This window comes from Carlito syrichta, unplaced genomic scaffold (genome assembly GCF_000164805.1).
Source record: "Carlito syrichta isolate Samal-C Ts95f unplaced genomic scaffold, Tarsius_syrichta-2.0.1 Scaffold109683, whole genome shotgun sequence".
In the NCBI taxonomy this organism is placed as follows: Eukaryota; Metazoa; Chordata; class Mammalia; order Primates; family Tarsiidae; genus Carlito; species Carlito syrichta.
The window spans coordinates 580,941-595,603 of NW_007053779.1; the positions used below are offsets into that span (position 1 = coordinate 580,941).

General features: G+C 35.9%; 1 protein-coding gene across 1 annotated transcript in view; it reads right to left on the reverse strand.

The window, feature by feature from the left end:
* Window positions 1-14,663, reverse strand: part of TLK1 (tousled like kinase 1) — a 170,319-nt gene that overhangs the window by 82,724 nt on the left and 72,932 nt on the right. Inside the window, exon 3 of the mRNA XM_008068950.1 lies at window positions 7,715-7,786. Coding sequence (XP_008067141.1) covers window positions 7,715-7,786 — 72 coding nt within the window. The remainder of the gene's footprint in view (window positions 1-7,714; window positions 7,787-14,663) is intronic.

Below are 14,663 nucleotides of genomic sequence, written 5' to 3' on the forward strand. Positions count from 1 at the left end.
GCCTTTAAGACAACATTGATACTATACTTTGTACATTGTATACAGCAACATTGTTGCATACTCTGTCTCAGTAAAACAATTGACAATAATAAGATTTTTGGTAAGAAGCAAAGTGATAAAATCCTACCAACAGGAAGAGAGAAGAGAGAGGAATCCATCAAGGAGAATACCACAAACATCATTTATCAAGCTAAAATACTTTTCAAATAATTTAGGCAGCAGGAGAGAAAGAATGTATCTTAAAATTGATGAGGGCACTAACCTAGGTACCTAACATCTTAAGAAGTAGAGCAGATTTAACCAGAATAAAGTAATTTATGAGGGTAGGGGGTAGAAGAGGCATAACAATGTAACTTTCAGTAATATTTATCCTAATCACTACTAAATTCATTTTTTAAGTTCTTCTCTTTCTTCCTGAGTATTAAGACTAAGGCATTAAAGAAAAGATTTGTATAAGGTCATAGCAAATATACATAAATTAAAATTTAATTAAATTTTAAAAATCAATCTAAAACCTAAAACTTAAGGCCACTATTACCTCTATTTTCAAATAAAATTGTAACTTTCAAATTAATTTAGGTTCTTAAGTGTTCACTGAGGAAACATTCAAGTTAACTTCTATTAAGAGAGGAAAAAGAAGGTATCAGAAAGTAGAGATGGGTATGTATATAAAACAAAGTAAAACAGGAAATTCTCTAGATTCAACAACTGTCCCAGCTTCCATATATCCCTGTTTTAAAATCCATAATATGAAATAAGTTTTTAAAAATCCCAAAATATACTTTGATTGAAAATAAACAGTAATTCAAGGCCAGTTAAGATTTGATAATTAGCTGGGCTCAGTGGCTCAGCCTGTAATCCCGTGCCTTGGGAGGCTGAGGTGAGTGGATGCCTGAGTCCGTGGGTTTGAGACCCACCTGGGCAACTTGGTGAGACGTCATCTCTACAATAAATAAAAAATTAGCTGGGCGTGGTAGCGCGCGTCTGTAGTTCCAGCTACTTGGAAGGCTGAGGCGACAGGATCGCCGGCGCCCAGCAGGTCGAGGCTGCGGTGGCTAGGAGCGGCCACTGCACTCCAGTCTGGGTGACAGAGTGAGACTCCAACTCAAAAAAAAAAAAAGATTTGATAATTACCCAGGAAGAAGGAGAAAAAATAACTTTGGTTTTAGAAACAAAATATATTTTAAGTTGTTCAACTCTGATTCAGGTAATACAGAAGTATTATAAAAGATTCATATTAAATTTTAAACTTAGGCAAAAATAGAATGATTTGACATGTATGGCTGCTTTACCAACAAAAATGTTATGGAGTACATTGTATATAAGCACACATGGATAAATAGATATAACTGAGCCTCTCTAATATTAATTAATAAAGATATGTAATTCAATAATATTTATATTCAGCCACAAAAATACCACCTTCAGTAAGAAAGAAAGAAAGCAGAGAGGTATATCTAGGGTGCCCCAAAGGAGTAGGGTGGAGAAATGGTTATGATTTTAATAATCATTATAAATTCCAACTGAGCTAGAAGATACATAATTTTATCTTAGCATCTTGGGCTAAGGTAGAGGTAGCGACAGCAACTATACAGAATTTAGAAAAAGAAGGTGCTATGGTTAGAATATATCCCCCAAAGTTCATGTATTGAAAACTTCCTCCCTATGTAACAGTATTAAGAGGTGAATTCTTTAAGAGGTGATAAGGTAATGAGCCTCCTCACCCCCATGAATTAATGCCATTATCATGGAGGTATGTTAGCTATTGAGGGAATAAGTTCCTAAAAGGAAGAAACAGTTGGGCCTGATTTTCCTTCTATCTCATAGGCTCATTTCTATCTTCCAACTTCCACCATAGTTTGACCCCCACCAGATGCTGGCAACATACTCTTGGATTTCCCAGCCTCCAGAACCATGAGTCAAATAAACTTTTGTTTATTGTAAATTATCCAGTCTGTGATATTCTGCTATAGAAGCAGAAAACGGATTAAGACAAAAGGTCTTTGTATTTAGACAGGGAAAGTTCTGCAAGGAAAACTGCAAACAGGTAGATCAAAGTAGGTTCTAAAACTTGAAAAATACTGGAAATCAAGAAACATAGGTTCCTTCTCTTATCCTCATAAAATAATGTAAACTATTAGCCAGCAGATAAGGACATGACCATATTTCTAATTCCTTCTGGCATTCTAAAACATTTAAATAAGGGATAAATGGCCTGGTAAACTCTCTTTCCTAGTCTTCCCATAGAATTTTTATCAAATCCACAACCCACTCATGCTGCTTTCCTTTTAGCTGATAACCTATTTTTACTGTGAAATTAAGAGAAAAGGTTATTAGATATGCAAGTTCTTCTACCTTCAATTCAAAGGAAAGGATGTTCCTAGTCTTGTCTATATCTAATTCTGCCCATCTAGGGTCTGGATATCACCCATTCAAACCTCTACCAGGAAAAAGTATTTGGCTTTATGTCCATTTTCCTCTCTCTTCAGTACTTTGTCTCCATCACAGCTCTGCTATAATCCTTTCCTTAGCACATGATATATCAACTGTTTGATCCTAGATACTGTCTCCCTTCCTTCACAGTCAAGATTCTGCCAAAAGCAGTCAATATTTGCTGTCACATTTTTTCCCCTTTCCAATCGCTTCTTAATCAATTGACAATTTGGCGTTAATCTACTACCATTAATCTACTAAAATTAAGTCCAGGTGACAAAATCTTGGTCACTTTTTACACTCATTATCTTAACTTACTTCTGTGACATTTAATTTTACTCACTATTCCCCTCTTCCACTTTATACTATTTTTCTTTCCACCATCTACCTACCACCTTACCAGGCTACTACTCTTTCCAGCACACCCATTTCACCTGCTGACATTTCCAACTATTACACATACTATCAGGCTGAGTTCATCTACAAAAGCAGTTTTCAAACTTTTGGGTGTCAGGACCCCTCTACGGCTCCTTAGAATTGTTGAGGACCCCAAAGTTCCTGTATTTATATATGTTAGAACTACTGGCACTTACTATTTTAGAATTTAAAACAAAAAACTATATAACACCAGTATATACAGGCGCAATCTATAAATCAGAATGATACTATATCATCACAAATCATACAGCTTCTGGAAACTTTCACTGTAAACTCATGAGATAAAGTAAAGCCTAGGATTATTTAAAGGTTTCTAACTAGATTCAAAGGTATAGCTGGGCATGGAGGCTCAGGTCTGTAATCCCAGCGATTTAGGAGGTAGATGCAAGAGGATTGGCAAGCCCTCCTCTCTACAATAAATCAGAAAAAATCAGCTGAGCCTGGTGGCATAAGCCCATAGTCCCAGCTATTTGATAGAATGAGACAGAAGCTAAATAGTGTGGTAGCACTGTTATAAAAACCATTTGACCTCATAAACCTCTTGAAAGAGTCTCAGAGAATCCCTAGGTATCCTCAGTTCACACTTTGAGATCAGCTGATCAGTTACATCCAAACTTTTAATGAACACTTGTGCCAATGACACCTGTCTTCATATCTATCCTGGCCTCTTTCCTGAGCTAGTTAGCTGCTACTGCCTAAAATACGTCTACACTTCTACACTTGTTTATTCCATCTATACTTGTTCATTTCATAGGTATTCAAACTCAGTAGTGTCCAGACTTCAACTTATTACATTCTATACCAGCTCTATTTATCTTTCTTCTGTGTTGCTTATTTCAGTCAAAGGCACTTAAGCTAGATACATTTATTTATTTGATACATTTGCTTGAGTGAAGTCTCACTAAAGCTATACACATGCTTTTATTTATTTATTTAACACACTTGTTTGTGAGTTGCACTCTGTTGCCCTGGCTGGAGTGCAGTGGCATGCTCACAGCTACCGCAGCCTCGACCTCTATTGTAGAGAGGAGGTCTTGCCAATCCTCTTGCATATGTCTCCCAAAGTACTGGGATTACAGGCATGAACCACTATGCCCAGCTATATCTTTGAATCTAGCTAGAAACCTTAAAAGAATCCTAGGCTCTCCCTCTTCCTTTTTTATGCTAATTCGAAGTCATCAAGCCCTACTGATTTTACTTTTTAAATCTAATAAAATCTAGAAACTTACTATGACCTACTGTCATAAGAACAAAAATGAGTCATTTGCACATCGAAGTTTGAGCAACATGGCCTTGGATGATGATAGTCACAGTAACCAAAGTTAGAGAATCTGAAGGAAAAGACAGAGGCCAAAAGGTAAACTTGACAACACTATAATTAGAATTCTTCACACCTAAAGTTTTTCCTCCTCATATCAAACCCTGAAGATTTGGAGTTTCATAAAGAAGGCCATATTCCTTAACTAAGTAATCTTCATAACTCAGGTTTCACCTCCTTCCAATCCTATCCTCTACAATGACAATTGTGGGAGCTATTTACAACTCTGTTGTGCCTTTTATTCCCATTGCAATGGCTCTCCATCACCTAAAGTCCAAATTCATTTTGAGACACAAGGGTCTTCAAAACTTGACCTCAACTTATCTCTCACCATTCTTGAATACACTCTACCAGAAGTCCACAAACCGGTGGAATCACCTAGACAGTTTGATATTTTTAAAAGCTTCTTAGGTGATCTAAAAGGCAATGGGGGCTGAAAATCACTGACCAGTCTTAAACCAAACTACTTGCCATGCTTCCATACAAAAGCAAAAACATACCCTACCTAGTACCTCTCTATGTCTCATTGTCACACCTTGCCCGTCTTCCAGGATAAATTCAGTCTTTCTTAATAACTTAATTATCATTTCTTCTTTGAAGGAAGACCTCTTTGCTTCCCTTCCTCTGCAGACAATGGAATCGGTGGTTTCTTGTACTTTGCTCTCATAATACCTGCGTATATATCTGTTATAGCATAGCACACAGTTCATGAAGCAGACCATCTAAATGTTTGTCTGTCCTACTACTGATTTCTCTTGAAGGCAGAGACTGTATCCTATTCATTTTCAGAGACTAGAAGAGAACAGATATGCAATAAATGCTTACTGAAAATACACTGAATTGTTGAAGCCTGTTGAATAAACCTAGGGAGATGTAAAATAAAACAAAATCAAATTAATAGCTGCCTACCTACCATGTGATTTCATTAACAAAAGGAAGTCTTTTTAATTCTACAATTCTACATTTAGGGAAAAAAAAAACACATATAAAAAGTAATTCATAGAACAAGATGCAATAAACATTTCAGCTGAAATAGATTATATCAGACTAACAGTGACTATCAGATACTTCCCAGTTTTAATAGTAAGGAGAGAACAAAACAGAATGATTCTGAATGTCTGAAACACTGGGTACACAAAGCAGGAAAAGGGGATATTAGTGAGCTAACATAAATCCTAAGAGGGAATCAACCGCTAACATCCAACTGATGAACTAAAATAGGATATGCATACTAACTATAATAAAATATAGATATAAAAACAAGGAAGAAAAGCTAAAGGGTGGGGTAAAGGTGGGTGGCAGCAGACAGCTATTTAAAAAAAAAAAACGCTTCCCATATTATTTGCTCACAAAAACTACTATTTTTAAAAAAGCAATGAATCAGGGAATTAATTACCAAAAGAATAAACGACACAGAAGACAATGGAATACTACATAAACTTTACTACTAAGAGTTTGGGGGCGGGGGACAAAAGTACTTCTATTCCACAACCACTTATTCCCAACAACTTTAATGAACTATGAATATTTGCATTTTAATGTGTATAAAATTTCATCCCAAGACAATCAATTAAGGTACCCACTTTAGAAAGAAAACTTGCAAATCATTTTACAGACAAGCAACTTCCTAAATGAAAAGACAAACCAAAATAATAGTAAAAGTTGCTTCTTCACATAGAGAAACCTCATCTCTAAAAAAAATAAAAGTAAGTAGCCAGGCAAGGTGGCACATGCCTGTAGTCTCAGCTACTCAGAAGGCTGAAGCAGAAGACTTGCCTGAGCCCAAGCCTTTAGTGGAGCTGTGATCATGCCTTTGGTAACAGGAGACTCCAACTTTAAAAAAAAAAAAAAAAAAAAGTTGCTTCTTCAAATCTTAAGTACAATGTATAATCTGTAGTCAATTCCATGATATTGTGTACTGTGCCACTAGATATTTTAACTAAAATCATAGGCAAAAGTGATCCCTAGAGTTCTTATAGACTATGTCCTCTGAGAAAATCTAAATCCTAAATCTATAACTTACATTGGGACTATGAATAGCTATAAAGAACATATAAAGAAATAACTGCTATAAGTTATCTAACTTTTATATGCTTTGCTATTTTTAAAAATATAATCTATCAAAAATATATTTGGTGAAGAGAAAAGAGAAGTATCTAAAATTATTTTATCACCCTTCATAACAGAAATGCCTATGACAGAGAAGGCAGGTGAAATTACTAAATATTCCTAATTCTGGAAAAATATCAAGAACTGTTCCAAAGTCCAGGAAATACAAAGTGGAAACATTCTTGATATTGTTTTTGAAAAACTGTACTTTGACTAGAGCTAAAGCTACTATTTTTAAAGACTTAGTATAAGTGTGTTAATTTGAAAAAACTAAACTGTGATAATCTGGTGCTACAGGGGCTACTAACGCTTACCTCAAGGGAACCTACTGGAGATAAAGTCCCGTCACTTGCACAGTTCTTTCAGCTGCCTGCCAGTTGTCTCTGTGGAAGGGAAAGCCTGATGAGTGAGAGCCCTATGCCACACTCCTTTGGAGTGTCAGGGTGCCTGCACAAAACTGTCCACCTGGATTCCTAGATGCTTTCAATGCCATACTAAAAAGATGCCACCTTTGAAGTTCAGTTCGTTTTCCTCTGAACACCAAAATGAAATGCCTAAGAGTTTCTGAGTGCTAACAACCTAATGGTATTATCAAGGTGATGTATCTACACTAGTCCAAGAAGAAAAAAAGATTAACATGGATCAAGTAGAATTAAGTTCAAATTGACAGGGAAAATAGACAGACAGACAGACACACATACACGTTATAAAGTGACAGAATTGTATAATCTGAGGAGAGAATAGGCTATATCCCCAAAAGTGAAGTTGTAGCATCAAAAAATGCATGTTTTAACCCAAAGAACTTCCTGGCTACTGAATTTTAAAAAGAGGCCATCAAGTATATCATGCTCAGAGTAAAACTATACTATGGATACAAATGCCTACTTATGAAATCCTATCTATTTTCTTGATGGGGTCAGTAAGTGAGTGAGAGGGAAGGAGATTCTTCAGTTTTTTTTTTTATGTGAAAAAGCAAAAACCAGCAGCATGATTCCCTACGAAAAAAGAAGAAAAAAAGTATATCGGTATCTTAGAAAGTGCACAAACCCTTACTCAGAATCAAACTAAAAGGAGAGAACAACGAGAAATAATAGAAAACTGCGAAACCCAGTTCAAAAACCGCCGTCATCTCACAGAATTAAGAATGGCTAAAAACAGTTTTCCATTAAGGACATCTATACATCAATAATTTACAAGTTCAGTTACATAACCAAAGAAACTATGTTTTCTGTCAAGTGCCAATTACAGTATTCAATCTGAATGTTGTGCTTCATAAGGCAGAACAAATACTACAAGAAACGTTAAAAGCATTAACCTTTAGCAAAAGAACCGATAAAGAAAAGAAAAACTATTTAATTAAAAAAGTGATTCCAGCTTTTACTTTAATAGCACCATATTTAAAATGAAATTACTTACCTCTGATTCTTTGTCACTTAAAGATCCCAAGCTTCCAAAACTGTGATTAGAGCTTTCATTATTTGTTGAGGCCTGTTAAAAGATTTTTTAAAAGGTAAAAATTAGGAGTAATTTTTTAAAGGCTAGTCAAATGAAGCAGTGGGAGTAAATTTAAATAAGCATATTACAAAATACATAATCTATCCTGATAAAGTATGATTCCTTTAAACAAGGAAGTCAAATGAAGTAAAAACAAGAAATATCAAGTTATTAACATTATAAATAACTTGCAAAGTTTTATCAAGTCAATAAAGGTCTACCGTATTTTAGAAACAGAATGATATTGGCTGGTTATTTTTTTTTTCTCTTGAGTCAGAGTCTTGCTCTGTCATCCAAGCTGGAGTGCAATCATGGCTCACTGCAGCCTCAACCTCCTGAATTGAAGAAATTCAGCCTCCTCAGCCTCCTGAGTAGCTGGGACTACAGGTGCACGCCATCACACCCAGCTAACGTAATTTTTTGTAGAGACAAAGTCTCACTATATTGCCCAGGCTGGTCTCAAACTCCTGGCCTCAAGTGATCCTCCCACCTCAGATTCCCAAAGTGCTAAGATTATAGGCATGAGCCACCATGCCGGGCCGATTAGCTGACTTGTTAGAACACAAGTTTAAGAGCAAAGAAATTGGTCCACTGTCAGGTTAACAAGATTTCTGAAACTACTACCCAATGTATTAAAAACTAATGCTTCCATTGACCAGAAGTATTATTTGTATTCTTCAGTTCCCTCACAATTATTAAATTCCATCATATCTTATATACATCTCTTTGACTTCATATTAACAAACTGTCCTTGGTTTTAAATTGCTTTGACTTAATTGTTTAAGAAAATTCTTTACCATGTTAACCTTGCTTTCCTCAAGAGTTTCTCCATTTCCTTGACAACATTTTTGAACTGTGACAAGGAGAAATGAGCTATCATTCTGTAGGATGACTTCTGCTTTGTTTCCAATATGCTTATTATTTTGTGGATTTTTCTTATCGTCAGTGCAGTAGATCAATGCCTACTAGTAATGTTTAGACCACAGGCTGACAGGCCATGGCATATATGTCAAAGATAATGCATGAATTAACTTCACCTACAGGCAAGTCAAGTGACAGTCTTATGTTTCTCTTCCATTTGTAAGAATAGCTCCTAATTCTACTATTAACAAGTTGACCTATAATTTTCTTTAGATAAATTACCAAATTAGTGACTCTGAGCCACTACATACATACCAGTACTATGCTGGACACCATAAAAGTTGTTTTCAACAAAAGATAGCACTTGAATTGATTACGATTCAAGCAGTAATTATAGCAAGATTAAACTTGAAACAAAATCAATTAAGAAGTGATAAGTTGGAAAAAGTCTGGCACAATACAGACAATGGCAAATTGTTTAAGCATCTGTAAATCCTCACTAAAAATGTATAAAACTAAATAGTAAACCAAAACCCACTAAAAACATTTATAACAAAACCAGGTCCCAAAAATCTCATCGCATTCCCCCCAAAATAGCAAGTAGGAACAAATCACTAACAACCATAAGATTATGCATGGTATCATTACCTGTATGGGAGGAAGCAGAAAGAGACATATCCGACAATGGAGAACAAGAGACTCCTAAAACAGTAACAGATATTCCCCCAAACTAACAGGTTAATTTGAGTACAGGCTATAATTGGAAAGGTTTTGCCCTTTCAAATAGTGACCAAGTGGAAGGAATTCACAGTGAAGTCTAAGAAGTTGCAGTGTTATAGTCTCTATAATAGCCCTTGAAATTGACCTTTGCATAATAGGGTGACACAATGAGTATGGATTACTGGGGGTAGAATCAAAACTGAAGACAATAGGTACAATAATGACAATGGAAAGAGAATATCCAGATAAAGTGGGGAGAGAACAGAGTTTAGAAATTTCAGAAAGTAAATGCCACAGTTTTCAACTGTGCCTGAAAACAACAGCTGAAGGAGCTCTGAGAGAAAAGTCATCTTGAACCATGCATCCTACTTAGGGTCCAGAAAACCCAATTTCACATAAAAGCAAGCAATAGAAAATGATGTGGGTCAATCCTATGAAGTTAGTAAAAGAAAAAAAAGAATAAGATACAGAATAATATCCTGATAATAAAGGCATATCAGGAACATGCAGCCACAAAATAGGTGAAAATTGTGACCTATTTCAAAATGAACTACAAGACATTACAGAAATGATTCAAGACATGAAAGAACAGCATAAATCAGATTTTTTTAAAACTCAGAAATAAGGTAACAGGACTCAGAGAAGCATTAGAAATAAAAGAGCCGGCTCGGTGGCTCAGCCTATAATCCCCCGCCTTTGGGAGGCTGAGGTGAGTGGATTGTCTGAGCCCACTGGTTCGAGACCCGCCTGGGCAGCAAGACCTCATCTCTACAATAAATCAAAAAATCAGCTGGACGTGGTAGCGCATGCCTGTAATTCCGGCTACTTGGAAGGTTGAGGCGGAAGGATCACTGGAGCCCAGCAGGCGAGGCTGCGGTGGCGGGGAGTGGCCACTGCACTCCAGTCTGGGAGACCGAGTGAGACTCCAACTCAAAAAAAAAAGAAATAAAAGAAAAACAGTAACAGAAAAGAAGAAATCTGTATGAACCCAAGAACAAATATATACAACAGATAATGCTTTAAGAGAACTAGAAGGTAAAAAGGAGGAATGATTTTGAAATCAAAAGAAATGAAGAGTTAAAAAGGATTTGAGAATAAGCAACAGCTAATGAAGCAAAAAAGACCAACATACAGATAGCAGAAGTCTTTTTTAAGTACTAAAACAAGAAAATTAGTAAAAACTAATTTTGTAATTAAGAAAGTTTCCCCCCAAATTTAAAAAAACTGCTACTGACATGACTGAAAGAGCACAAGGTACACCTAAGAATATCAATCCAGAAGACCAATACCAAAGGCAAACACTTTATGCCATAAGAAAATGGAGTAACATATTTAAGATAGTCAAGGAAACATATTAGAGCAAAGCGTTTTATAATCAGTAAAACTGATTAACACATGGAAGGCACCAACAAACTGTTACCAAACATGCAGACAATTAAGATTACTGCTCCCACGGATCCTTACTAATGAATCTACAAGAGAATAAGCTTCAGATAACTAAAATGAATAGTCTCAGTCTAAGAACTGAAGGGAAACAATAGTATTATTTACTTGTTGACAGAGATTAAATGAGAACTACAAGGGAGAGAGTATAATATTTAATGACTAAATACATACAAAGTAAATAGTACAATATTATTAAAACTGGGGGATGGATGTTTGTTGAAAAGCATAGGCAAATAACATTTTAGCAGTTTTCAATAATCATTTTGCTTGCTATGATACAAGTATTGTTATTTAAAGAATGCAATGTGTGTGAAATACAGAATAAAGTAAAATAATTAAAGGATATTCTAATTCTATCATCTACTTTATGTCTTCCAGAATGACAATTCACAGTATAAAGAAGAGACGTGGAAAAAAAAACCCGTGAATTCTTAATTGGAAATATCAATATAAAATTTTAAGACTGTTTTACCTCTTAAAACAATAAGAACACAGATAGGTAGATAGATGTATAATAGATTGCACCACTAGTAAAAACAGAATATTTCCTATTGAACCAATATTCCCACAGATAACTATAAATTCTGTGAAAAAAAAAATACTTTAAAAAACAATTGAAGATATTTGAGCAACCAAAAGTAGGCAGAATCCATACTCAATACTTGAAGGAAGAGAAAAGATCTGAGCTGCACAGAGCAGTTGAAACTTGGATCATAGGCTGGGTGTGGTGGCTCACGCCTGTAATCCCAGCACTCTGAGAGGCAGAGGTGAGCCCAGCCTGGACAACTTGGCAAGACCTTGTCTCTACAACAAATTAAAAACTTAGCCAGGTGTGATGGCATGCGCCTATAGTTCCAGCTACTTGGAAGACTGAGGAAGGATGGTCTGAGCCCAGCAGGTTGAGGCTGCGGTAGCCCAGGGCATGCCACTGCACTCAGCCTGGGTGATAGAGTAAGATTCCAACTCAAAAAAAAAAAAAGGAAACTTGGATCAAAATTTGTAGTCTGACTGGCCTGAAGTTTCAGGCTTCCACAGCAGCTGAAAAGTAAAGAGGGATATGCTGGAAAGTAAAAAGGGATATGCTGGAAAACAAAGAAAAACAAAGGAAGAGTCCCAAATTCTACATGTTAACTCTGTCCATGTCTCTTGCTGGTCACTGATCTATGCTAGAGCAAAGCAGACTTCAAGCAGCCCACATATGGCTAAAACAATTAAGAGATGTCAGTTGCTGCCCTCTGCAGGGAGATACAGTTTAGATTTCAGTCTAACCAAGTTAACTGCTTGCTAAGGCAAACAAAAACAAATAAACAAAAAAAACACTTTCCAGAATACACCAAACCCCAGAATCACTATAAGGTACCATTCTGTATGTATGATACAACACAAAATTTCTTTTTTCTTTCTTTTTTTTTTTTGTTGCATTTTTGTCTCACTGTCGCCCAGGCCGGAGTCTCAATCTCCCGGGCTCAGGCGATCCTTCCGCCTCAGCCTCATGAGTTGCTGAGGCTACAGGTACAAACTTGGCTAATTTTTTTTTTTTTTTTTAATTTTTTGTAGAGACAAGGTCTTGCTGTGTTACCCAGGATGGTCTTGAATTCCTGATCTCAAGCAATCCTCCTGCCTCAGCCTCTCAAAGTGCTGGGATTACATCAGGCCACAAAATTTCTGATCATATAAAAGAAACAAGAAAATGTGACCCATATTCAAAAGAAAAAACAATCAGTAGAAACTAACCATAAGATATGGAAGTAGCAGATATATATCTCAAAGCAGCTATTATAAGTATGCTCAAAATGACCCCCAAAAAATAGAAATTTCAGCAGAGAAATAAAAACTGTTTTAAAAAGCTAGATGCAAATTCTAGAACTGAAAATTTCACTATCTACAGTAAAAAAAAAATTCACTGGATGGGTTTAACAGAAGAATGGAGAAAGTACTGAAGACAGGTCACAAGAAACTATTCAAACAAAAAGAAAAATGCTGAAAAATAGTATCTGTTGAATACTATTAATCAGTCTAATATGCATGTAACGAATCACAGAAGGAGAGAAAAAGAAGCAAAAAAAAAAAAAAAAAGATTTAAAGGAATGAAAGCCAGAAAAATCCTAAAATTTTGCAAAGACATAAATTTATAGAATGAAGGGCTCACTGATTCCCCCAAGTAGGTAAGTACAAAGAAAATCAAGCCTAGGCATATCATAACCGAACTGCTGAAAATTAAGGATGAAAAAAAAAATCTTGAAAGCAGCTTAAAGTATGTATGAGAACAAAAAAAAAAGATAAAAGTAACTGCAGACTTGCCATCATAAATACTGGAAGCCAAATTTAGTCTCTGGAAAAGAGCCAAGAGAACTCTGGAGTAAGGTACATATGGCAAAGTTGAGAAAACAGGGTAGATTAAGCAAAAAGTCTATCCTAAGTGAGGAGATCCTTAGTTTTCTTCCTGTGCTTAATTTAGAGAGTTAGCAGTCAAACTTACACTCCACAGGTATGAGATTGCAAAATGTCTCTCTTGGAAAACTGACTATATCAAGAGACACACTTAAAAGACACCAAAAGTTCTAAATTCCTCAGAGAAATAACCTAGCTAGGCCATCCTGTTGATCTGTGTTGATTCATTAGCTGTTGCTTATTCTCAAATCCTTTTTAACTCTTCATTTCTTTTGATTTCAAAATTGTGGCTCGGTGGCTCAGCCTGTAATCACTTTGGGAGGCTGAGGCGAGTGGATTGTCTGAGCCTGTGGGTTCGAGACCAGCCTGGGCAACTTGACGAGAACTTGTCTCTACAATAAATCAAATTTTAGCCGGGCAGGGTAGCAGGCACCTGTAGTTCCAGCTACTAGGAAGGCTGAAACGGAAGGATCGCTGGAGTCCAGCAGGTCAATGCTGAGGTGGTTGTGAGTGTGCCACGGCACTCCTGTCTGGGTGACAGAGTGACACTCCAACTCAAAGAAAGGAAAAGAAAAAGAAAATTGTTCCTGCTTTTTACCTTCTAGTTCTCTTAAAGCATTATCTGTTGTATATATTTGCTCTTGGGTTCATTCAGATTTATTCTTTTCTGTAACTATTTTTCTTTTATTGCTTCCTTGAATACTGTTACCTTATTTCTAATGTTTCCTTGAATCCTGCTATACCTTATTTCTGAGTTTTTAAAAATCTGATTTATGTTGTTCTTTCGTGTCTTGAATCATTTCTGTAACGTCTTGTAGCTCGTTTTGAAATAGGTTACAATTTTCACCTATTTTGTGGCTGGGTGTTCCTGATATGCCTTTATTATCAGGATGTTATTCTGTTTCTTATTCTTTTTTTTCTTTTATTAACTTCATAGGATTAACCCACATCATTTTCTATTGTTTGCTTTTATGTAAAATTCCTTCTTGCCTAGTCACACAGAGCTTCCATCAAGTGTTTAAGTGCTGAATATATAGATATGAACAAACTCCAACATCACTACATATCTGAAGACATTTTTTTTAAAAAAATCTTTCTTAACCATAAGGAATAGAGAAAATCCAGGCAGCAACAAATGCTTCACATACAAATATAAAACTATTTTTTAAAATTTAAAATGAAAGTAATTTTATTTTTTGATTCATTTTATTTCTTTACAAATTACTAGAAGATCTAGGGTCCTCATTGATTGTCTTCTGCATGAATGCACATGTGCTTTTGCACACGCACACACACACACACACACACATAGGGGCCCACACACACATACAGATTCCATTTGTACGGTACCCCATTCTTTTCTAAGCATCCTGGAGGGTCAGAATTTTTTTAAAAACTTCAAACATTCTTTAAACCCTATATAAAGAAAAGGGTCCCTGCCAACTAGTCACTT